The following is a 25,914-nucleotide window of genomic DNA, read 5'->3' as shown; positions in this document are numbered from 1 at the left end:
TCAGCCCCTTCAGCCCTGGACAGGTACAGAGATTTAATGCTGTTTTTATTCAAGTTTATGGCTATAGCAGATACTGACCTTTAACTGGTACCGCTTGGCACTTGGGCACAGATCCACAAGGCACTCAAAGGTAGATAGCACTAGTCGACACGAGTTTTCCTCAAGGAACAAAACCAACTTGTTCTTAAAGATTTGGGGCTTAGAATGGTTTATGATACTTTTTTTTCTATGGCAAAATTTTTTTTAAAGAATTTTTGAAAACTGGAAAACGCACAAAAATGTTTTTTGCATTCATACTTTATATTTCCCAACTAAAGCTGAAATCACAAGTGATTGATTGGGCTTAACTTCTAGCTGTTTTAATTATCTATTCAAAATAGCAAAGTTCTTTACAACCAGACGTAAGACACTAGAGTTACGTGAACAGAATAAAAACCATAATTCTTTAAAAAATTGTAAAGTCCCATATCCATCAGAAAAAGTTGGTTTGAATCCTTGAGGCAAAAAAAATTCGATTTTGCCGAGTAGTGTAATAAACGATAAATTAACTATACATTATTGTTGTGCTTTTCCATCACGTGGCGCAGTGCCAGGGTTGCACGTTGCAGGTGCAGCGAACTGGTTGATTTTGAGATCGAATGAACCGCACTGGTTCATAGCAGCTAATGCGAACTGGTTCACATTGTTAATCCCATGAGCCCAACAATACACTCGTTCCTATTAAAGAACAATTAGACAACACAATAGAAAAGTGCAACAATAGAAATTAACTTTAATTTTTGGCAGTTTCTACACGTGTAAGACCTATATATATTTTTAAGTACTTTGCGCAGGCAGCTCCAGTCCGAAACAGCCGAGATTTGATCTAGTTTTAGTTCGCGCGTTCGATAGGTAAATAATGGGAGCTGTGTAATTGGCACATTTTGCAGCATTTTTGGGCAATCAAACGAACAATAGATGTGGCACACAGTCTGCCGGAACGGGACGGTACGGTGTGGCAGCTGCTGCTTCATCGATTGGCACAACAAAGAATGCGGCGCATGCCACACACTGCACTGCACTGCAAAAAAAAAACAAAACAAGCAAAGAAAAGGAAAAAGGAAGAAGGTCGTCGCCTAAGAAACAAAAAAAGAAGCGATGCTGCAGGAGTAGGCGCAATAACTGCACATTGACATTGGAGGAAGCGCCTGGCTGCCGCATCGAACAATGGAAAAGTGAAAAATCTCCCAAAGGACAGCTGTCTGCCACAGAGCAGAATGTCTCCTTCAAGAGTACATCTTCAGGGTATGGCATGGTGTGGTATGGTATGGTATGGTATGTACTTCTACAGGGTATGCTTGTGATTTGATTGTGCAACTAAGTGTAGCAACACTAATGGGCTTTCCAACAGTAGCAGCAGCAGCAGCAGCAGCAGCATCAGCATCGCCCAGGGGCAGCCTGGCATTACGCGCGACTACGCGGTCAATTGGTAATTGGATTAGGGCAGCCGGGCAACCCTTCTGCCCAGCATCCCATACAACCAGCATGCAGCAGCAGCAGCAGCAGCAGCGATGTTGACCCTGTGACCCGACAGGCGACCCCTTCATTGGCGTTGGGCTAATCAAGACAGAGAGAGAGAAAGAGAGAGCGCGAGCTGGCCCTTTTGCTGCCAAGAAAAACACGAAAATTAATTAAGAAAACAGAAAGTATCCGTATCTGACAGCAGCCACAGCCACCGCCTCAGCCACAGCCACAGACGCAGACGCAGCTCTCTCTCTCTCTTTTGGGCTGCTGCTGTCCATCAAGGCTGATCCCCGCGCATGGCTGAATACCCGCGGCCATCTAGTGTCCCGTAGCGGATTTTTATTACATGTAAGTTATTTACGCACACATCAGTGGGCACGCACACCACGTATCAAATGTTCTTTTCCCATTTAAGGAATTTACATATTATTCCCTGACCTGACCCTTTTGTAAAGCAAATCGCCAAGGGGCTGGTCTGCCAGCCTGCCAGCCTGCCGTCCTGGCTGCCGTCCTGCAACCGTGCTGGAATACTTGTGTATATGGAGCAGCATCTTGAGGAGCAGCAGATCCGTTGTGGGAAAGCATTCAGGGCACAGGAACTGAGATCTGGAGCAGCGACCTTTGATGGTTGAATTTATCAAATTGTGGGAAACTTCTGTGTGGGATGATGTCACCATTCATTCATTTATCAAATCAGCTTGGCGGCAGGATATGCGTTGCAGGATGTGACTGGGCATAAACAGTGTCCGCAACCATTAGCACCAACCGCATCCTGGTGTCAGCCAGTAAAAAGGAATGCGAAACAAAACGCCATTGTCGTCCATTGATGCTCCAAAAAAACGTAGCGAATGCGCGCCGCTCATTGGCGGCCAAAAACAGGAGCAGGATGCGCAGGCAGCTGCTGCTACGGCTGCTGCAGACCGACCGCAAAGTTCGCGCCCATGTCCCGTCCGCTGTAATCCTTTAACTGTCACCAAAACAAACACAAACACAGTCCAGAGGACATAGGACATAGGACACCGGACTGACATCTTCATTATAATATGAATGCGGCGACAATCTTTGGCGAGTCATGCCGCGCCGCTATCAGGCCCGGTTCAGCGAATCGGAAAATTGTGCAACGCTTCTCAGCCTGGCCTCTCAGGACACAGGATTAGCGGCAAGGAGTCGTCGCATGACTGACCCCTGCGCCTGTTTTTATTGCTTTGTGTCGGACAATTGATTTTGTGACATAGATTTTGGTGTAAACAGCTTTGGTCAGCTTCGAGTCGGCGATCGACTCGACCTTCTACCTGGGAAAAAAAAAATTGAGTCGTCAATGCACACCGCCCCATTGGACTGGGACTGGGCATAAATCACAAGGACAGGCAATACACACGGGCCCAGGAGGCTGAATGGTTGTCCGGCAGAGTGCTCTCTATTTATGTATACGGATCGCTTCAATCCAACAATGGCCCCATGATATATGGTCCATGCATAATGGTAATCTATAATAATTACCATCCATCTGTGTGCTATTAGAGCTGCAGAGCAGAGTGTTGTTCGTTCGAGTGCTGGAAGCTGCAGGGCTTTCAATGGCATTTCAAATGGATAGATTAAGGTCGATTAATGGCTATAATTGTTATAGCAAGAATTGATATTCATAAGAAGAACAACTATTGTTTAGGTATACAGAATAAGAAGTACTTTAAGAATGTATGGTAGGTATGTTATTCATATAAATCACACTGTATATAGAACTTATTTTAAGAACAGTAAGCAAGTGGCTGAAACATGGAAAAGCAACTCGATTGCCATAATTAATAAGCAGTCTACAGACAGACAATATTATGGCCTGTATTTAAATCGTTGCATGTCAGTGCTTTCGAAACTCTACCACTACTCTGCCAATGGGTACATTTTATTATTACGGATAATTTTGAGAACATTACTTTGTCCTGCAGCATGGAAAGGTATTATTATGTGGGCCACTATTTTCCAATCTCTACCCAATGGCAGTTACCTTGCTTCCTGTCCACCCCACCCACACACAGCCTAGCCTTGACTTTGCCACTGCCAGAGATAGTAGTAGATACTGGTGTAGGGTGGTGCTACATAGGTGGGTGAAAACATGCCACAAATACATTAGAATGCACTCAATATGCAAACCACATACAATAATTGAAAACTGTCAGCGTCTGACAAATTTCCCTCGTCGTAAAACCTTTGCGGGTAACCCTTAATTAACCCCAAAAGTCAAGGGCACAACATATGTGGGTTCCGAAAAGTCATAAACTTGTGATCGACATGGACAGTGGCACAGTAGTCCCACTACCCGTTTCGTTTATGAGGCAGGCTGGCAGGCTGGTGTCCTTCAGGGTCGTGTTAATGTGTGAGGCGCGTGGGTTGTCCCAGGGATCTGTGTGCTCTGTGTGCTGGGTGGCTTTTGGGCTGCAATTTGTTGATAAACATCTCGCGGTGTATTTTTGACAGTTTATCATTATGCCAGTGCCCAGATGGGGGTTGTTATGCTCTTTTCCTGGCCATGGGTCAGGGGATCATTACAGTGTAAACATTTTTACATTTTGTATTTAATTGATTTTCTGCACTGCCAGTGCCAGTGCCAGTGGCAGTGGCAGTGGCGCAAGTTTTCCGTCATTAGCAGATCCAGTTGCGATATGTGGGCCCTTAGCATTTGTGTGATTAATGCACGCCCCAGACGACGCTGCTGTGGCCCGGACTCTTGATGCTTCTCGTTTTGCCACGGCCACCGGTAGGTTCTCACGTCTCACGTCCCAGATCTTAGGATCTGTCGGTTCCTTAGGACGCCATGCTCCTATTGTGTTTCCCTATGGCTGCACACGACGCGCCAAAAAGCGAATATTCGCACACTCTACGGAGATTTATTATTGGGCAAACACAACACACAGACGGTGCCGCGCAGGCGCTGGCGCTGGCCCAGGAGCATAAATCTCAATCTGTCGAGGGGAAACGGGACACACGGGGAAATGTGCCAAAATGCCAAATCGAAAATGAAATGAAATCATTGTGCCGAAATCAAAATCGCAAAAATTTAACCGCAAATTAGGCAATAAACAATGGCTAAAGCGGTCATGGGTTAATACGTTTAGCATCAGGCAGACACAACCTCCCGAGGGTCACGTCGCGTCGCGACGTCACAGCCACCACACAAAAGGGTTAAGGGTGTGTGTGTTCCCTGCCTCCTACCTCCCCACCCTCCCGGCCAACACAAAATCACAATTTTAAACGTGCGAAAAAGCATTTTAAAATCCATGTCGATGCTCCAGTTACTTGCTTCTTTGCATGACTCGGAAAATGTTGGGAAAATGTTTCAGATTCGACACGAGCTGGATCGAACGCCGTGGAGCCACGCATAAATATTGCGAGCTAGTGGCCAAATTATGCTTGGTACCTCCTGGCAGTTATCTAATAGATTGGTGCTAATCCAAAAGCATATTTCTATGCACTATCCTCAGATTCCTGCCCCCCCAGATACCGCCAAGATTAGCGCCTGATCCGCGCTCTAAATCTGCACGTGTCTCAATTTTATTTGAGACTTCGCTGCAGCCGCCCGTAAAAAACCAACACACACACACGAACATATATTATATGTATGTGAATATCCAAAGAAATGCCACAAAATCGGAATGCACCAAGTGTATTTATCTTGGGCAGCATTAGTAGCTTTTATAATTTAATCCATTCCATGCATCAGACGTAACATTTATGAAGACTTTTGTAAGAACCAAAACAAACACATAACCCAACTAACCCACACACACACACACACCTATGCGAACTCCTGGCAGATTGGATATTTATTTTGAATTGGCGCTGATCCAAAACCATTTTTCGATGCACTGATCTCCGCAGATTCCTGCCCCCCAGATACCGCCAAGATTAGCGCCTGATCCACGCTCTAAGTCTGCACGTGTCTCAATTTTATTTGAGACTTCGCTGCAGCCGCCCGTAAAAAACCAACACACACACACACACGAACATATATAACACACAGGCAAAGAAATGCCACAAAATCGGATTGCACCACGGGTATATCTTTGGCAGTAATAGTAGTTTCTATAATGAAATCCATTCCATCCATCAGGGGTAATATTTATGTAGATTTTGTGTAATAAAACTTAGCTCAAGGCTACGCCATCACACACACACACACACACACACATGCATGCAGCACAGGAAAAAATGTTACAAGAACAGAGGAGCAAGTGTTTGCCACTGCTGCCACGATTTTTGGCAGAGAACATACATATATGAACATTGTGGAGAATCCATCCATCCACAGCCTGCAGACCTGCGCAGGTCATTCAATATTTAAGGCTATTTGTCAGTAGTATAAGTAATAAATAAAAAAGCAATGCCAAAGCACACACACAGAAACAACAACGCGGATTAAAACAGGCGGCGTTTGTGTAGCTGCCGCAACCAAAAAAAAAAAAATGAGTGAACACAAATAATTGTTTAATTGGTTTATTTCATCTATTTAAAATTTATTGTTGTATTTAAAAGGATTAAAAATTCGAAGTTTACTCGAGGGTTGGAGCTCAAATCTGGGGCCTGAAAAGAACATTCGGGAACATTGAAATTACAGTGGAAAAACACTTGCAAACCAAAATGAGAGTACTTACTCTTGGTAGGAAGCAATAAATTCGTGCAAAAGTTCTTCCTCATCTTCCTCGCTTGATTCATCCTCGTCATCGGACAAGAGGTAGTCAAGGCCATCATCATCAATGTCATTTTTACCAGTATAGTAATTGAACTGCATGCCCTGAGCTGGGCCCTGGGCTGGGGCCTGAATTGGATTTTCGGGCTGCTCGACCGCCGGCTTGCCAAGCAAGAATTTGATCAATTTTCCTGCGGATTGCAATTATTCTTGTGACGAATTCGAGGGTCAGCCACCAGGGAATAACTTACCAAACACTTCCACCAATTTGTGGCCGAGACCAAAAAAAAATTCCAAATTAACAAAGCGCATCTTGATTCTATGACCTGTCTCTGGCAGAAGTTGTCGGCGAAAAAGAACGCATGGAAAGCGGAAGTCGAGTGTCGGAAAAATTTGACAGATGTGACAGGTCCGAAATGCAGCACTGGGGGTGCGGTATTTAGGGATGGGTGCATTTGTGGGTGCAAATTAATTATAGCCATTTAAAATAGCGATGTTTTGTGCATCTGAAGCTGTGCCTCTGTCTGTGTGTGTGTGTGTGTGTGTGTGTGTGTGTATGTGGCTTAAAAATTGTGAATGTGAATCTGGTCTCACCGCCGCTTCCGCTGGCTAATCAATTACGCCGCAACTTTGAGAAAGAAGAGAGGGGTCGGGTCGGTCGCTCGCTCCTCTTACTCGATAACTTTTACATTTTATTCAAATTTAATTGCAGCCATGCATTAATTTCTTCCCCTGAAATAACCTGATCGCTCTCTGCGCGTCTGTCAAACGTTTGACAAACTTCCACGGGGTTTCCCGCCGCCCCGGACTGACATTGATGTGCCATGCGGATCGACAGGGTCCCATGCCTCAGTCCCATTTGGGAATGTCCATGGAATGGGAATGGGAATGGGGGAATGTCTGTGTCACGTCATTTGCATTTTTAACCCCTTTTCTTTGTCTAATGATGCACACAAGTCGCGACGTCTTTGCCGCCTTGCGGTCGCCTCTCTCCGTCTTCCTGCACAGGCACAGGCACAGGCACACCAAACACTGCCTCTTACCTTCGCCACGGATCTGCTCCAGGGCGTCTGGCAGTTTGCGCCAAAGATTTATGGGTGGCAGCAGCAGCAGCAGCCATTCGGCAAAGGGCCATTTCCATTTTGGGTTGCTTTATACGTGAATTGATCCGTTTGCTGCTGGCTCAAAGATTTTATGTGATATTTTGGTAATTTTCTTCACAATTAAATATGCAAATGCCTCGGCTAGGCGTTTGTTTGTAGGGCGTTTGATATTGTCAAATTGCCCACACAGAGTTCTCTGGCTGGCGTGCATCACCATCAGCTCTCAAGAAAAGGAATTAATCCAACAAATGAGGGAATATATAACTAAGCAAAGCATGTATGTACATACATCCCCAAGCTGGACGCATTAAGTATTCTGCGACACAAGTTGCAGGAGGGCGAGCTGGAACTGAATCGCAAGGCCTTTCCGCGCTATACCTATTCCAAGCTAGTCGCAACTTCATCTCCGCCACTTGCCCACTTCAGGATAAATCAAAGAAAAAATCAAAAATGTGTGTAAATTTATTCTATTCAACATTCAGATTACAAGCAGTAGCATGGTGTCCCGAAATATGTCCACTGATATGGTGTTCCGTCAGTGCAGATTGAGGACATTGAGACTGGTCGCTGCTTTGATCCTGCTACAGCAAGATCACAAAGTAAATAAATATGTAAGAAATATTCAACAAAAACTAAAGCAAAAAGTGTGATGCAGGGCAGGGCATGATGGTCTTGTACCCTTCCGCTGTACATATGCAGAACCATTGAAGATGTGATGCATGACTCTATGGGATGGTTGAGATTATAATTTAGGGGATTTGCTTTAGCCGGAACCTGTGAATTTCGACAACTGAGATTAGCCAGAAGATAATGCTTGTTTTCTGGAGGTGGAGGGGAAACTAGACTAGATCATAAACTAATCTCATTGCATCGCTCTGCTGATCCTGGGACTGGTGGGACTGCTGTTCCAGTTCATCCAAAACGAATGCCGATTTCAATGGTGCATCGTAAGCCACAGTTTGCACTAATTAAGTGTCGAAAGGATTACCAACGCCTACCCACGGAGTTGCTGATTTACGATCTGTCCAGTTCCAGCTCATCCCTCTGCCAGCATCTACCTGTATACTGTACACTGTATCCTGAATCTGTGTATCTTGAGCCTCGGATCCTCATTAGCATGAGCCACCTGAGGTGTGGATCTAATGCGTCCGACTTTGGCTCAGCGCGTGTGCCATTCATTGAGTATTCACTGAGCGGACAATGCAGTCCGTCCGTCCGTCCGCCTTCCATTCATATTCATTCAGAGATCTCGTCCCATTCTGATTTGCTAATCCTTTTCCCTTTCCTTTTTTGGGTTGTATGCGAAACTCATTTGGCTTAGGCCACGGCGATTGCTTTCGTATTGCAGGCGAATCTTGGCGACAATCTTGTCCAAGGCAAAAATCCTTTCATGCCGTAACTGCTGCCGCCTGATCCTGATCCTTGTTCGGGTGCTGCAGCTGCAGCTGAATCGTGTGGGCGCTGCTGCTGCTGCTGCTGCCATGGGTCTTGCATTTGCATCTGGCTTATGGAGGGAGCAAATCTTAAGACGACCTCCATTGTGTGCGGAGCTCCTTTTTGAATAGAGTCCTACGGGGACGACAACAGCTGTCCGACGCTTGCCAGTGATTGTCGTCAATCTTTTTGTCGTCTGCCTTTGCATAACATCCATTATGTCTTTATATGGGTGTATTCAAATGGATGGGCAGCGCAGCCTTCTACTGCGGCTGTCAGCTGTCCGGATGGGTCGGTGTCGGTCCGTACCGCTGGTCACGTGCCCACGTGTGTCCACTCGGGGGCACCGGCACCGGCACCGGCATCGGCACTGGCACTGGCACCAGCACCTCAATTTTGGGCACATCAAACGCGCGACTAACTCCTATAATTGGCCCACTCTCTCCTCCTCCTCCTCCTCCCGTACAGTGGCACCTTATCGTAATTGGATCTGGCCTTTGCTCTGGACTGTGCTCTCTGCACTCGGCACTCGGCTCTGTTATTTTGACTATGTCATGTCACATGTTATTGCAACGGTAGCAGCAGCAGGGAAAGATACTCACGCGTATCGATGTCCCCATGGAAAACATCAATGTCCCGCGCTGGCGGCCCGGCCCTCGCGACCAAAGAAGGCTCTGACTCTGATCGAAGGAAAGTCGAGAGTCGACTCTCGAGTCGAGTCGAGTAGCGAGACCCTTGAGCAATTTATTGCTCAATTTATATTTGCTTAGACTGCCAATAGTTCAATAATTCATAAATGCCTGGAGCCTATCATGTGTCTCCTGGGAATTTGCATAAACGCGATTTGCATAAGGCAGCTGCCGCCTCGTCTCGTCTGGTCTGGTCTGGTCTTGCCAGGGGTAGAGGGCCCCTGACTTGGCTCCTTGGCGCGGCACAAAAGGTGTGAGCGCATGTAATAGAAGTCTTGCCATGACTCTACCTGGACGTCGCTCCCGCTAGTGCCGCTGCTCGGATCTGTTGTTGTTTGTTCCCGTGTTGTTTTGATATGTAAGTTGATATATGATATTTGATTCAGACTTTTGGGTGTCGCGAAGGCCTTCAACTTCAATTATGGCAAATGGCAAGCACAAAAGCTAGTTATGGGTTGGTTTTCGGTTTCCTGCTGGAGCAGCGTAGCTCTTGCTTGCCTCTCTCTGGGTGAGGTTTTCCTTTCCTTGCCTTTTCCTTTTCTTTTTGTGTTTTTTCCTTTTTTTCTTTTTTTTTTTGCATAGTCACAGCTGCTACCTTTATGCAAAATACGAGTAGGAGTTGCAGTTGCAGTTGCAGTTGGAGTGGGTCAGGACTTTAAGTCAGGGTCGAGGCCTGTCTGTGGCTCCATATGGCAGTGCATCGCGGTGCAGTCTAGCATAACGCACGCTACCTGTACTGGCTCTGGCTCTCCTCTGCCTCTCCACAGTGCCGCAAGTTGCACAGACAGTCGCGACAGGAGAGGGTTCAAGTTCAACCTTTGCCCTGAAGTGCGTTTGTAAATTTGTTTGCCAAATCAATTCAGATGGAGAGAGAGAGAGCGCGCGTAAAATATCCATGGAATTGGCATTGTGTCACCCTCCCTTCAATCTGTCTGGTGACAGGCCAGGCAGGACGACTGTCACCCTTTTCTCTCAAGGCGTTTGGGCTGCATTCTGCATTCTGCACTCAGCATTTTCCCGATTTCCCGATGCCGATCTTCTTTATTAGTGCAATGCGGAAAATTGCAAATGATTCAATTTTAATCCGCTCTGAACTCTTTGGCGTCATTTAAATTTCTGCGCACTTCAAGTGCGAGGACACTTTATCTCACGGGTCGGGTCGGGTCGGGTCGCTTGTTCCCCCCCTCCCTACCCATCACTCAGGGGTTTAAAGGGTTTCCGCGCCGAGATTCTCAATGATTTTGTCACATCCCGACGCCGTTGTGCTGTGCTGTGCTGTGCTGTCAAGTGAGCCGCACTTAATGAAGTAGGAAAGGATCGCAGTGCTTCCTTCGGCTCCTTAGATTGCAACAAAGATCGCACATAGTTTCGCACAACACTCCACTCCGCTCCTCTTCCCGCCGGGAGTCTGATCTGCAGTCTGGCAATTGTTATAATAATATTTTCAATGACATGACAGTACTCCTGGTCGTGGCCCATAGATTTGCATTAATGATATGCGGCCCGGTCCGGCCCGGCCCGGCACAATGATGATGTGCAACATTTGTTAGATTGCTCTCCTTCCCAGGGCAAGGGTTGTCCCTGTCTCTGGCCCTGTCCCTGGCCCGTTCTCTGGGTGACTGCATCTTGATGGGTTTTTTTCTTATTTTATTTTTGTATTTTTTTTGTTTAGTTGAAGTCCTCTTGCGAGGTGTTGGGTTGCCTCACCCAAGGAATATTGGCAATTATGCCAGTCGGTTGGTGTCGCTCAGATGATGCATGAGCATATTATGCAGAGCGTATGCAGATCGGACGAGGCAGTCTAATCCAGATCTAGCAGCACACAAGATTGATTGTGTCGACGGGGCCTGTGACTAGGCTGGGCTAGGCGCATCCGCATCCTCATCCTCATCCGTTTCGATGCTCCTTTCTGTGACCTTCTTTGCTTGCCACACTCTTTGGGTTTCCGTTTCAGAGATCTGCAAACATTTTGATAGATTGATTATTTCTATGGGTCTTTGATTATGCGCAGAGGTTCGTCATGGAATACTTGATACTTAATTGTTTATATTTAAATGAAGCAGCACGAAGGCTGACGATCCTTGGCCTGTGATCATCTTGTTGGTTTGGTATATTTGATAGATTGTTTCTTTCTGTGTGTGCCACTAATGATGCTTCGCCTGCGGATCATCTTGCAAGGAATCTAAATAAAATATATACCATTTGATTTGTTTTATCTGGTGCTTGCTATATTTTTACCTTTGCTTGCTGCTGGTCTAGATTTTCAGCTGTGAACGCATTTTAAGTGACTTGCGTGACCTTTGCACCTGCTGCTGGTCGAGTGTGCCTGGCTGGCAAGTAATAATAATGGCTTGAGCATAATTGGACCGAAAATAAAAGCAGCCGCAGCGGCAGCGGCAGTGGCAGTGGCAGCAGTAGAACCTACAGGCCAATGCCCCGGCCAACAGGTGAGTTTTCGGCCGCTGGCGAGGGATACGGCTTGTTAGAGCCTCGCCAGAAGTTGTTTCTTTTTCTTTTTGGGCCAGCCAGCGCCTACGCCTCAAATGTTTAGCGCCTTCTACTGCAACTCCCTTCTCTCCCTCTCTGTCTAATGGATATTGGAGACATGGCAGCCGATCATCATCGAGTGCCTTTGGGGAGGAGTGCCCGCAGATCGTGTGCATGTGGCAGCAGCCAGCCTAACTGTTAAATGTCCTTTGTCCTGCCATTTCTGCGTGTGTGCTGGTGTGCTGTTGTGTGTGTGTGTGTATTCTGTTTTTGCACATGTTGACACGTTCGCAGGAGACAGGAGACAGGCGACTTCCTGACAGGACATGCAGGAACGAGCCAAATGAACTGCCTGCCGCCCGCCCTCACGTGCCACCACCACACTCCCCGCCCAGTCGCCCGACCGCCCGGGCACAGTCAGTCAGTCAGTCCATTGTTTGGGCTGTTTTCGCAACTGTTTCGATCGATTTGCCGCGCGATAAGCCCCGGCACTGGGACCGGATCGGGGCACGCGCTGCAGGGCCAGCAGCGGACACTGAAAGCGGGCAACAAAGTGCGGGTCGAAAGGTGCGTCAAGCGATGTCGTTGTCGTTGCCAATCGACGCCGGTAGCCGATCGAGTGGCTACATTCACTATATGTCCCAATGCCGAATGCCGAGTCGTCGACTTTTGTCACTGTCCAAATTTAAGCGGGTTCCGTGCCTCACCAGCCAGCGAGAGATATCTCTGTGTGTGTCTCTCTCTCCCTGTGTTCTGCTTTTCAATTTTCGCCACTCGAGAAACGTTTAAATCGCAATTAGAGTTTTGAAGTGTGCCGGTGCCCTCTTTTAATGGGCGATTTTTCACAATTTTCCCCATTTCCATCGAACAAAAGTGTGCCCTCAAATGGGTTTCGAATTGAGAGGCAGATATCCGGCCGATCGTCCGATTTCTGGCACTCTATTAACTTGTCTACAATGGCAAAATGACACTCTGGCAGGCTGGCAGGGGGGGGGCCCAACAATTCAATTAAATTATGGATAGAAATACACACACACACACACACACACACTGGAAGGAGAAACAAAACTAAGTTTAAATGGATGCCTGGAATTTTGATGTAGCCCTGGAAGCTTATCGATTGTTTTATTTGCATTTTGGCGCTGATTCTTAACGGAACTGCCAGATCTAAGCGAAAGCCGAATGGGGTGGGGAGAAGCAGACAAAAATGAACACCAAAAGTAGTGCTAAAGATGAGCTTAAAATGTGCGCGAATGATGGATAAAACCCAAGAAAAGCAAATGTAGAAAAAAACCTAAATGGAGTAGAGGATTGAGTATGGACCGAGACTCATCGAATGAGCCAGAAGAGCGCGGCAAATGATGGATAAATCAAAAGAGAATGAACACAAAAATAAGTACAAAGCGAATAAAAGAGGAGAATCAACAACAAACTAAATAAGTACAAAGCGAATAAAAGAGGAGAATCAACAACAAACTAAAGTTTCGAGTACAAAATGGTTAAACAAATGTCGCAAAAATATCAATAGCAGCAGACAGACGCAAACTAATGATCAGATTACAACCAAAATAGAGGACTAAATGTGATTACGAGTTCTGTTGAATGAAATCCGTAGCCTTAGAACAGAGGCCGTAATAACTGCCCCGTGAGTATTAGCTGAAAAGCAAACGATATGTGAATAAATACAAGTGGCATGTGAACTCTTTTAGTCACCACAGTGCGTCTGATACTTCTGGGAAGCGCGTGTTTTCGGGAGTCTTCCTATCCACTGGACAATCGGTTATGGCACTGTGACTCTTCTAACTCTCGGGGACGGGACTCATTACGCTGCAACCATCCGGAACAGGAGGAGGCACAACAACACAGAGCAAAAGGTACAAACATTGCGTAAGTATCCGTTTCACTTTCAATCAAAACGAAATTAAAGAAATGCCTGTTAAATGACACGGGAAGTCCAGAACGGGAATACATACTATTCACGGCAATGGGAATGGGAAAGCAAAAGAAAAGCAAAGGCCATCATTAGCCGGACGCGCCAGAAAATCCAGAACCAGATAATAGTAATGGGCAACAACCCATAAAAAAAGTAAGAAGTGAAATAATAAAAAACGCAGCGTCAACAATGACAACTACAATGACGACGTTAACCTCTTGGCGATTTGTTCCTGGTCAGAGAAATGTCAGGAGAAAGTTCAAATAGATAAGGACAAGGGTGTGACAGGACCTGTGCGCTGCTTTTGTTGTTGCGCCATGATTTCGGGTGGTCTGCTTGACCGCTGGTCTGCCCTCCGAAGAAAGTTCCGCATGGACCCTGTCGATCCAGCGCCCATTCATATCACATAATAAAGTATTTTACTTTTGTTTTTCCTGTCATATCACACAATGAGACGGACATGTGTCGGGCTGGGTCGGTCAGCTACGCGTAGATCCGCGCTGAACTCGTCCGAGCATGCATTTTCTGATACGTACGAGTACGAGTACGAGTAGTAGATGCTACGACGGAGCCTACATACGAGTATGTAGAGTTGTACTTGCGGACGGGACCAATGAAAGGTTCACGCTCTACTGAGCATTGCCATGGGAAGAAGGTTGTCCTGGTATGTCTCGTCTGGGTTTTGGGGGTCTGTGAAAAGTGTTAACGGTTTGGCTTAACCCATTTCTAGCCGATGTTGAGAGACGATGAGACGGTGAGAATTTACATAGATCAAGGGTTGTACAAAATGTTATGACAGCTCATTTAACGCCCTAGAGTCTAAAGTGGCATTGACCATCGATACAACCGACAATCCTCCAGACATAGACAACTGGAACAACTCATTATCATAATTGGCTGCTTCACTTTACCCTGTGCAGCTGTGGGAAGCTTCTCCTATGTAGTTCCAGTGCTCTGCGGGTGCTCAATCGATCTTTAAGGGCTTCTTAAGTTCTACTTTTGGTTGATAATCCTAATCGTTCGAGTTGTGCAGCCAATTAAACAAAACTTGTGCTTAGAATTGTCTCTTTGTCACTAATGAGGCTGCTCTTGAAAATACTTCTAGTGGAAGAGTTCTGGTGCCCATCTAGGCAATGAGAAATTGAGATTAATGTGTGGCCCAAGGGGATTTCTGAAGGTTCTGGATCTCACCTTAGTTGCTTGCATACTCTCGTGGATATATTGTTGGTGATTTTTCTACAGGCAAAACTTAAACTATGAAATAATATTTTGGCTGTTATTGGAAGATCTTCCTTTCTTCTTGATTGCCTCTCTCTCTCTAATGTTTTACCTCGTTTCCGAGTAATCGTTATGGCATCTTTCCCTTAACCCGAACCCACAAAATGTTTAGTGACAAATGCGGCCCACCCCTTGCCCTCATTATAGCCAGAAGTTCCCAAACCGAACCGAACCGAACCGAGCCGAGCCGAACCATTGCTTGGACCCACATGATGACTTGGACTCTGGCTATTGCCAGAGTCGTGATCGTGATCGTGATCGTGCTCGTAAGCCCAGATGGGCCAGGTCTCGCTATCAGAGCATTAAAACGCTCATTAAACCAGGAGCCTGTAGCTGTGGGAAGCACTTGGTGGGGGACTGGACTGGACTTGCCCTCTGCCCTCTGCCCGGCTGTTACTCTTCCGTGCACTTTCCGCAGAGCACTCGTGCGCCACGCTCCGTTGCCCCCGCCACCGGTCGAGTGAGGTGTTTTGCATAAACTGCTGGCTCCTCTTGTGGCTTCTTCAACCAAATTATGGCACCCCAAACCCGACCATGTGGGAACTTCTCTTCCCTTTTCCACCTTCATTCCGTCATTCGGTTCTTCAGAAAACATTGCGCTTGCATACAAAAATGATTTATTCCTTATAATAATTATACGACAAAAAAAATGTTTTACGGCTATAAAAAAAAAGTTATCAAAAAATAGTTGGAATGTCCCAGAAGAAGACCCTCAGCTGGCCTCCGACATGGAGAAGCTGAGGCGCCTCTTGGTGGCGTCCCTGACCTGCGCCTGCGCCTGCAGCCACATGGCATCCAGCTGGCACGAGGCCTCCAGCTCCTCGCCGCCCAATCCCAGTCCCATTGCCAGAATGGGAATGGAATGCTCCTCGTCCAGCTCGCAGTCGCTGGTCGAGTTGTGGCCGCTGTCGGGGCTGATGTGGCGGATCTTCTGGCCGGAGCGAGCCGCAGCCATGAGTTTCTGGGCCGACTGCCGAACGCTGGAGGAGATTCTGGTGGCGATCTTCCGCTTGCGCCGCACCACGCGCTGCCTCCGCAGCTGCAGTGATCGCCTCTTCCCCTGGGACTGGCTCTCGACGGTAGCTGGCAGCTCCGCCGCCGGCTGGGGCGAGCGCACCTCCCGCTCCTCGTAGCCACTCGCGTGGGGTGACTTCCAGTACTCGCAGAGGTCGCTGGCTGGGTCGAAGGCGGGTCGGTAGGTGGGCGAGTGGGTGGCGGCGTCGGCGGATGCGGTGCTGCTCAGGGGGTGGTGTCTGTGTCGCTGGCGCAGACGTCGCTGCTGCCTGGTGGCCGGCGCCTTGCGGGTGCTCTCCAGAATGGCATCGATCATCCGCTCCAGGGTCACGTCTCCCATCTGGGTGGAGCTGAGCGTTGTCTGGCCGCTCTTCATGGCAGAGGCTTGGGGCAGAGGCAGGGGCAGTGGCAGTGGCAGGGGCTTCTGCTCCAGGTAGCGCGGCTTCTCGAAGTAGCTGTCGGGGATGCCCATGCCGCGGAGTGCGAGCAGGGGACCCGGGATGATGGCCGCACTCGGGGAGTACTCCGCCTCGAAGGTCGGCAGCGTGGAGGCGTAGGCGGAGGGTGCTGCTGCTGCTGCCGCTGCGGGTGGGCGGAGTGTGGGCGTGGGTGTAGTCAGGGGCGAGGACATGATGTTGCTGAGGTCCTTGAGCAGCGGTGTCCGTGGTTGCATGGACAGGGAGCTGGCGGGCAGTGGCGTCGAGGTCAGCTGGTTCTCCTTCCCCTGTCCGTGGGCGAGGGCCAGGCAGAGGGACTTCCGCTTGAGCTTTCCCCGCAGCGCATGGAACTCGCTGTAGCTGCTTGCCTCTGCTCCCGCTACCACTCCCACTTCCACTTCCACTCCTGCTGCAGTTCCAGTTCGAGTTCCCCTGCCCATTGGCGTGGCTGTGGTCTCCTCCATGTACGAGGGTCGCGGCTGGTTGACGGCCCACTTGAGCATCTTATTCTGGTCTCTGGTCTCTGGTCTCTGGCCGTGGCTGCTGCTCCTTGGTGTGGGTGAGGTTGCGGGTGCTGCAAGTGTGGGAGAGAGAGAAAAGAATGCGTGGCTTAGTTTCGAGTTGTATCTGTGTATAGACATGCATTTATTTGTGTCTGTGTCTGTGTGTGGCTATGTGTATCTTCTGGTTCTGTTTGTTCTGTCTGGATTCCAGAGCTGTTTGGCTTTCGCCGCAAAAAGTTGCCGGGTGAGTTTTTCGGGAGTTTTGGCGCGCTTTCTGGTGGCCTTTTCGATTCCCAAATCAGCGAAGCGGCAAAAATTAAATCAAAAAATAAAATTCCAGGCAATCAGCCTCCCCCCGGGCAGTCGCCGACGTACCCCTTTTGGCATTCGGCCCCGAACTGGACACGGCCTTCCACTTGAACATTAAAATTCGAATATCCCTAATTACAAGTCCATGCATCGTTGGACTTGGAGAAAGGCTCTTGCAGGAAATGCCCTCTTGATTTCACTTCAATTTACCTTTTCACAGATTTTGCTTCACTCGAAAAAAAAGCACAGATTGCACAGATTTATTGGGTGTATTCTATATTTGCAGATGGATATTCCAGGCTTTCCTTTGGACGCGGCGCGAGAGAGTGTACGAGTAGTGCGCATGCGTGTCTGCTCGTCGCGAAGTTCGTTTCGAGAATGGCTCTCTTCGGGTACGTCCACGACTTAACTACCGGCGCGCCGGCGCTGAGCAGAACCGAGAGAGAACACACAGAGAGAGAGAGAGAGAGAGGGAGAACATAGAGAGAGCACAGAACGTGTTGCATGTTCTCAGAGCGGGAGAGAGACAGAGAGATGCACTCTGCAACAGTTTCAAGCTCTATTTAAATCGGAAAAGTGGGTGGAATGTCGCCTTGAACGGCAATGGCACCTAAGTTATGGAATGCAATTTATACCTTTGCGTACATATATGTATGTACATATGTATGTATGTACTGTATCTATTATATCACTGCAGAGATCGATGAGGATTAAGCGGATATGTTGGCAGCTAATGCCGTGCTCCTTGTCAAGGGCCTTTTTCAGTATATTCCTTCCAAAACTTTGGCAGTCGAGTTGGTGGTAGCCATGTCTGTCTATAAATCTTGTAAATTCTCTTATCTCGTATCTCTTATGGGATCTTCTTTAAGGCTAACTAACTGAATTAGCTCCTTTAGTTGTAGAGCTGTTCGACGGAAATCTTTAACAGATTTCTATTTTTACTGGATGCAGTATTCGTAAGAGTTGGTATATGTAAGATTCGATTTTTATATCATTGTATGGCTGCCACAGAAAGAAGCGTTTTCTATTTAATTCTGCAGTGAGTTTAATTATTAAAATTAAAATAAGATGAAATTTGTATCCAAGTATCATTTAGCTTCCTTAGTAAATATCGATCGAATACCTTTTTTTTTTTTAAAGGTATTCAATCACTAAAATTTCTTAATGATTTTTTCCTCATTGTTTTTTATACTTTAAATGCTAAATTTAAATCAAATGCGTATAAGCTGTAAAGGAACTTATTAAACCTCATCCACATAGAAATTGATTACAATTATTGTGATATCATCGCCACATAAAAGTCAGATATGTCTGGTTATAATAAGGCCTTTCCAGCCTGATAAAATCTGATCAAAATCGGCTGACTATATCATAATGGGATAATGGCTTTGCAGGAGTTTTCGAACAGGAACTGCTAGAACCTTCGCTCTAGTCCGTCCGATACCAATTCTATATGGATAATATCCTACTTTCGGGTTCCAACAGCTGTGCGAATCCTTCGTTGATCGTTTGATTGAAAGAGAGAGTGAGGGAGATGGCATGCATAACGGTGCTCCTCTGTCGAGGGGCCAGCTGTTCTCTTTGCCGCTCTGCTCTGCTCTGTTCGGCGCTGCTTACGCCACAAAACATAATTTTCAATTACCTTTCTCTCAGCGTGTGGCTCCTTTCACCTCTCCTCCTTCTCCATCACCCTCTCCCTCTCCTGCCTCTGTCTGCTTGTCTCTGTTTTCCCATTTTCGCCAAGAAAAGGACAACTCGCACACATAGCAGCTACAGTGGGAACCGGGGGATTGTACAATTTGGCCCATTGTTTATGGGACAAGCAGAGGAGTCGGCGTCGTCGTCGTCGTCGTCGTCGTCGTCGTCGCTGCAGGAAAATGTTGTGGAAAATTGTGCAATTGTTTTGCAATTTATTGGTTGAAAAGGGGCTTCGTGGCTCAGGAGAGATTCGCTTCCACAACAGCCTCTTTCACTGTCCCATACCCTTCCATATTCCTCTCTCCTGCTGGCCATCTCCTCTTCCGCTTTGTTCTTCCATCTCCTTCCGCCTTCTGTGTTTCCAGCTTCTTCCGCTTTCTTTGCCCATCTCCTTTCGCCGTTAAGCGCAGATTTATGATACCTTCTGGATACCCTCTAGATAGGGTATATCTTTACGTATATATGTATATATATCTATATTTCTGATCCTGCTGACCGAAGACCGAAATTAGAATCAAAATATAATTCCTAAGAGAAAAAAATCTTTTTTTTTCTGCAGATATTTAAGAAGAATATCGTATAGCTGCCATCGATCAATTAAGAAGGGTATCTAAAGCTTCGACACCCGACACTCATCGTGTGCCCTGTCCATTGAGCAGAGAATCTCAGCAGTGGCAGCAGAGAGACAAACTGAGAGTCAGAGAGCGAGAGTAGACAGACAGAGATGGCCACAAGGCGAGACACTCAGCGAGAGACAGCCAGAGGGAAGGGGAGAGAGGACACCACCAGAGACCAAAGACCATCCATGCCATAGAAAAAGGAGACACCACTAGCGACAGCTGTGTCCCTCGAGATCCGTCAATTATCCCCTCCCCTTCATCTACTAATATCTCTGTGCTTTGTTTTGCCTAATTTATTTGGCACTTTGTGCGAAATGGCATTCTACCATTTGTATTACCGTTCAATGGCAAATTGGATCACTTTCCAATGTCCGGATCGGGTCAGGTCCTGGAACAGATCTCACTTGCGATCTTACAAGAGCAGTTCCGGACCACCGAATGGGTAATAATAATTTATGGCACCTGTAGGAACAATTAAAAACAATTGCAAAGTGTCCTTCAATTGATAAGAGTCTATTAGGCAATGGTACGACCACCCTCATTTGGTTCCCAGGGGAATTATCTTAAGAGAAAAACTCATTTCATTCATTCATTGGGGAAAGATTGATTTTTGAAATATTAAAACGAAGTCAAGGCACGCTTTGAATGAAAATTCCATCTCGTTAATCCTCAGATTTAAACGATTTTTAAGAGCAATTTCTGGAAATTTCTGGAATATATTTCATTGTGGGTTTTTCTTACGACTACTTCCTTTCACCTTGTAGAATCTGGATTTTATTTAAATGTGTTTATAATTTATTAAACCGGCTGGGAAACACTTTTTAAAGTTTAGCAATATTTTTAAAAGAGATAATGTAAATGTAATAATTTATTCTATATCTTTAGGTAGTCAACAATTTGCCTAATTCACTTTCAGCCATCTGTTCTTGGCCCTGAAATGTGGATCAATGATGTACATTTCTGGGTCGTTCTCACAGCATTAATTTAAATAATAAATCTCAAACCTTCGTTTCGCAAATTTGACATTCGAGAGGCTTTCCCGGACCTCAATTTGCTCTTCCATTCAGAAATACAAAAACAAAAACAAAAAAAAAACGATTCAGCTGCCCAGAAATGTCGAGTGACCAACAATAAATCTACGGAAAAAGCGAAGAAAATAGAAATAAATCAATAATATTGCAGCGGAGTGCACTTCGGGATGGCCAGCTGCATTTTTTCTTTGGCTTCTGCCCTCCTTCGAAATCTTACCAATAATCCGTCTATCTGTCTTTCAGTTCCATCGAATCAAAGGCAATTTTACGCATTGGTCACTGGCCCAGGCTCAGGCTGAGGCTCAGGTCCTGAGACCATGGGAGGAGGCGACATTGAGGCATTGATGGTGAGGAGAACAAGGAAGATAAATTAGGGCAGAGCCCGAGCCCCGACCCAGGGATAGGATACATGCATAGGGTAGGAGGAGGAAGGGCCAGACAGTGCGTCGCGATCCACTAATAAATTGCCCAACAATTGTGCAATTTTTCATAGACATACGAATCCGCACGGCGGTCTCAGGCGACCCTGACGCTAAGACTTCACGCTCGGATTTGCTACCGTTTTCGATTTTTCGCTGTCCTTTTTCCAATCACTATTATTTTTTCTTACTCTTGGTATTATTTCTGTGGCTCTGCCTCTTAGAGTGGGATTCGCTTTCCCAATTCCCCTCCTCCCCCCCCCTTCCACAAAACATACACTGGAGGGTCGTGCGGCGGCAGCAAGGACATCAGATAAAGTGGAAAGTAGGTAAGGGACGGAAGAAAACTAATCTTGAATCACACGCCGCACTGATAGCGCCAGGATCGAGAATCGGGGATCGGGAATCGGGAATCGGGGACCCACAATCCACAATCCTTGGCTGGACAGCTGTTCGGGGATTAGCACACAGCTCCTTCTACCGCTCCTATCTGGACTCGCACGCAAAATTATTAAAACACGGCCCTGAATTATGGGCCATAATTTAGAATTTGAACGGGACCCCCCCGTCCGCCGCATAGCCTGCGAGTGGGTATAGCCAGAAACCTATTTGTACTGCTGCCTTTCTGGCATTTCCGACTCCCGGCGTCTTATTTGATAAGGCTGCCAAAAGGGAGAGAGAGAGAGAGCAAGGAGAAAGCCGAGACCAGATGCAGCCACAGGATCCTGTGACTGTAGGCGCTCGCCTTTCATAATTTTATATTTTTGGCTTTGATTGATTTGGGTAGCCCGTTGCTCGATCCGATGTGAAGAGCTGGCATTTATTGAACTATGATGTGCCATGTGCTATGAAGCCTCAGGCCAAGAGATGAAATCCAAGGATGAAATCGAAACTTAAAGAATGCGAATCTCAGGGAGACCCTCTCCCTTTCTAATGGAGGGGCACACATTTGATATGATTGGACAGACGGAAGGATATGCAATTTGGGATATGTAATCGAACGGGTAACATCTTGGGGTATTTCGTTTTATTAAATTTGAGCTTTTTGCTTGTATTTCTCCATCCTTCTCTGGAAATTTAGGCTAATACGAATGAAAACCAAACGTAATATATTATGAAATTGCTTGGATTTTTGGTGAGTATTTTTATCTATTTTGAAAACTTTAAACTACAATTTCTACATTTGCAGTTCAACGCTCAAAGCTCAAAGGAAATGTTATATAATATATTTGTATTGAAAACACGATGGCAATTTTATTAATGGAATACCCAAATTTGGATCACGAAACAATTGGGTTAATATTTTTAGCCTTTCATAAAAATATATTTAATTTCTTCCTTCATTGAACCTATAGAATCCGTCTTGGCATACCCTGCACACATGGCATCCCTATCAAATTCAAAATTATTTAAGCCAATTTTTCACAAAATACTGTCATCTAATGATTCTCTCACAAGACGATCAATATTCGGAAAATGTATATCAATTACAATATATCCAAATGGCAAATGAAAATCCCCTGACAGCCATTAATATGCTGATGGCCCATTTGTCAGGCCATATTCGATTGAAATCCGAACTTAAATTTAAATATTAATAATAAAAAATCGGTGCAAAAGGGTTTCCCAGTCGCATCCAAGGGAATGCGCCAGAGAGTGCACAGGAATGCGAGGAATCGAGTCTCACGTCCGAGAGCAGCAAGCTAGAGCCAAAGGTGGTGGTGGTGGCTGAGAGAGAGAGCGTCGTGCTCCGATGTCAGCCGAAGCAGAGAGAGAGACCAATTTCGTAGAGATGTCGAGGTGACCACGCAATGTGGCGTGCAAAGGGAGAATCAGTCACATTTGCGCCTTCGCCCCCGACAGGACGCACCCGGTACCCGTCCCGTCACCGTCTTCGAGCGCGATCGAGCACAAAATTCAAGATTCTTTGCTGTTTATGTTGTTGGTTTTATTTATTTTTTTTTTAATTCGCACAACACAAACTCAAAGCGAAAGTTATATAATTCATTTTTTTTTGACTGTGAAAAACCAAGGAAATTTTCGGCATTTTTGGATATCAGATATAGGAGTTATACAAACGACCAGAAAAAGGTAAAGATAGAGTGAAGTGAAAGAGAAATGGAGTGGAAATACGAGTGCTCGTACTCGTGCTCATACTCGTACTCCCATTTCCGGAAGAACATTAAAAATGCATTAAAGCAGGGGAGTGGTGGGCCTCTGCGTCTGTGAGAAAATTAATTAAAAACACCCCATAAAAATCGCATAAAAATTCATAAATTTGCGCGCGTGCGATTGCGATTTGGGGTACGGAATCGGGTTTTTATTTTTATGTTTTTTGGCTATTTGTGGGTTACCCGGGCCAAGTGCCCGAGTGGCCGATAAGTGCTCTTCAGACCAAAACGAGAGAGCGGCTGCAAAAAGCGCAAAATGCTAGCACACATCGGAGTCCTCCTCCTCCTCCTCCTTCTCCTGCTCCTCGTTCGGTTTCTTCTTCTCTGCTCTCTTCTCTCGTCCGCTGCGATCTCCGCATCTCCGAGAAGGGTCTTGAGTGGCCCGCCCGAGATGGGCAGAGTGTGGCAGTGCCACCATTTTGGCCGCTCCTACCACCCAAAACACGAGTCGCAGCTGGAAGTAGCTGTAGCTGTTGCTGTTGCTGTTGCCCTAGCCATTCCATAGCCATGCAGAGAACCCGATGCCAGAGCCCAAAGCCCAAAGCCCAGAGCCCAGAGCCTAGTCGCAAGCTTTTGCGCGCTTTTCCATTGTTTCCAAGGTCCTCATTGTTCGCAGAGGAATCAGGCAGGAATCAGGGGCAGCCGGCAGCGACGCTGTGCGAAATCCTTGCTGAAATCCTTGCCGAAACCCCACCGAACACGTTAGTCGGGTTTGCCCGTGTCAGATGTCTCAGTCGGGTTTTGCACACTCTGCCCTAAATATGAAGGAACCCCAGCAGACAATTGCTAACTAGCCCGATCTTCTTTTGCTACTTTCAGATCCACATCCACACACACACACACACACACACCCGATCTACGACTTATATCGAGAGATATCGCAGCTGTCAAGATGCTCAAGTGGGCTGTGAACCAGCCCCGACCCTCGTATCTGGCCAAGGAGCTGCCAGGGGGAGCCGCCACCAACCCCATGGCATCAGCAGCAGCAGCAGCAACGGGAGCAGGATGTGCAGCAGGATCAGGATCAGGGGCAAGCAGCTACAGCGAATTCCATGCGCTGCGGGGAAAGCTCAAGCGCAAGTCCCTCTGCCTGGCCCTCGCCCACGGACAGGGGAAGGAGAACCAGCTGACCTCGACGCCACTGCCCGCCAGCTCCCTGTCCATGCAACCACGGACACCGCTGCTCAAGGACCTCAGCAACATCATGTCCTCGCCCCTGACTACACCCACGCCCACACTCCGCCCACCCGCAGCGGCAGCAGCAGCAGCACCCTCCGCCTACGCCTCCACGCTGCCGACCTTCGAGGCGGAGTACTCCCCGAGTGCGGCCATCATCCCGGGTCCCCTGCTCGCACTCCGCGGCATGGGCATCCCCGACAGCTACTTCGAGAAGCCGCGCTACCTGGAGCAGAAGCCCCTGCCACTGCCCCTGCCTCTGCCCCAAGCCTCTGCCATGAAGAGCGGCCAGACAACGCTCAGCTCCACCCAGATGGGAGACGTGACCCTGGAGCGGATGATCGATGCCATTCTGGAGAGCACCCGCAAGGCGCCGGCCCCCAGGCAGCAGCGTCAACGTCAACGTCTGCGCCAGCGACACAGACACCACCCCCTGAGCAGCACCACCTCCGCTGACGCCGCCACCCACTCGCCCACCTACCGACCCGCCTTCGACCCAGCCAGCGACCTCTGCGAGTACTGGAAGTCACCCCACGCGAGTGGCTACGAGGAGCGGGAGGTGCGCTCGCCCCAGCCGGCGGCGGAGCTGCCAGCTACCGTCGAGAGCCAGTCCCAGGGGAAGAGGCGATCACTGCAGCTGCGGAGGCAGCGCGTGGTGCGGCGCAAGCGGAAGATCGCCACCAGAATCTCCTCCAGCGTACGCCAGTCGGCCCAGAAACTCCTGGCTGCGGCTCGCTCCGGCCAGAAGATCCGCCACATCAGCCCCGACAGCGGCCACAACTCGACCAGCGATTGCGACTTTGAGGAGGAAGTGGACTCGCTGTCATCGCTGGGCGCCTGTGGGGGCCTGGGGCTGGGACTGGGACTGGGACTGGATGCAGCAACCAAGCGGCGGCTGAGCTTCTCCTTCCAGGAGGATCTGTTCGTGGAGAAGTGAGAGAATGCGACTCGGACGAGAATCATCTTTGGCTGTCGACAAATTTATTTTTCTTCCACTTTTTTCGTTACATTTTGAAGTTGAAGGAACATTTTTTGTTTAAAAATTAGCAGAATGTGGCTAAAAGCGCAGACTTGCCTTGGTATCCATATCCATATACATATATCCCGAAGATAATGATGTGTTGAAACTGATTTTATAATTGATTAAGATTTTTTTTTGGAAATAAAACATTAGAGCAAAAAACATCTAAAATAAAATGGTATTTATGCTGGGCAGAGTATCGTAGAGCCACAACTGAAAGAAGAGTACTGTGAAGCTGATCATCCGGAAAGAGGACTCTGATATCCGCTGAAGATTTAAATGCAAGTCGAGGTCCTTCTGGCTGGAGATACATTAAGATCAAATATGCTTTTGTTGGTAATCTACCACAATCATATTACCTTATTGTTTCAGGTAATATAATCCCTGCAGAAACATTTGAAAAGCCT

At 47.3% G+C, this 25,914-nt stretch overlaps 2 protein-coding genes and 1 long non-coding RNA gene across 3 annotated transcripts; 1 reads left to right on the top strand and 2 right to left on the bottom strand.

Moving 5' to 3' along the window:
- Window positions 1-11,117: 11,117 nt before the first annotated feature.
- Window positions 11,118-11,914, bottom strand: LOC111072761. The gene is made up of 2 exons (XR_002607624.2): window positions 11,649-11,914; window positions 11,118-11,592 (listed from the first exon to the last, which is right to left on the bottom strand). It is a non-coding gene; the product is annotated as an uncharacterized LOC111072761 (long non-coding RNA).
- A 3,800-nt stretch (window positions 11,915-15,714) lies between these two features.
- On the bottom strand, window positions 15,715-17,080 carry LOC111072781. Its single transcript, XM_022364835.2, has one exon. The coding sequence runs from the start codon at window positions 17,060-17,062 to the stop codon at window positions 15,821-15,823; it is 1,242 nt and encodes a 413-aa protein (XP_022220527.2). The 5' UTR covers window positions 17,063-17,080; the 3' UTR covers window positions 15,715-15,820.
- A 5,713-nt stretch (window positions 17,081-22,793) lies between these two features.
- LOC111072782 lies at window positions 22,794-25,656 on the top strand. The gene is made up of 2 exons (XM_022364839.2): window positions 22,794-23,230; window positions 24,130-25,656. The coding sequence occupies exons 1-2, from the start codon at window positions 23,076-23,078 to the stop codon at window positions 25,421-25,423; spliced, it is 1,449 nt and encodes a 482-aa protein (XP_022220531.2). The 5' UTR covers window positions 22,794-23,075; the 3' UTR covers window positions 25,424-25,656.
- The last annotated feature ends 258 nt before the right edge of the window (window positions 25,657-25,914 follow it).

The sequence above is a fragment of the Drosophila obscura genome, unplaced genomic scaffold (genome assembly GCF_018151105.1).
Source record: "Drosophila obscura isolate BZ-5 IFL unplaced genomic scaffold, ASM1815110v1 contig_185, whole genome shotgun sequence".
Classification (NCBI taxonomy): domain Eukaryota; kingdom Metazoa; phylum Arthropoda; class Insecta; order Diptera; family Drosophilidae; genus Drosophila; species Drosophila obscura.
This window is presented reverse-complemented; position numbering and strand designations above follow the sequence as displayed.

Coding starts and splice junctions, on each gene's coding strand:
- LOC111072781 (XM_022364835.2), bottom strand. CDS start 17,062: ATGCTCAAGTGGGCCGTCAACCAGCCGCGACCCTCGTACATGGAGGAG.
- LOC111072782 (XM_022364839.2), top strand. CDS start 23,076: ATGTTGTTGGTTTTATTTATTTTTTTTTTAATTCGCACAACACAAACT. Junction 23,231..24,129: donor ATACAAACGACCAGAAAAAG/GTAAAGATAGAG, acceptor TGCTACTTTCAG/ATCCACATCCACACACACAC.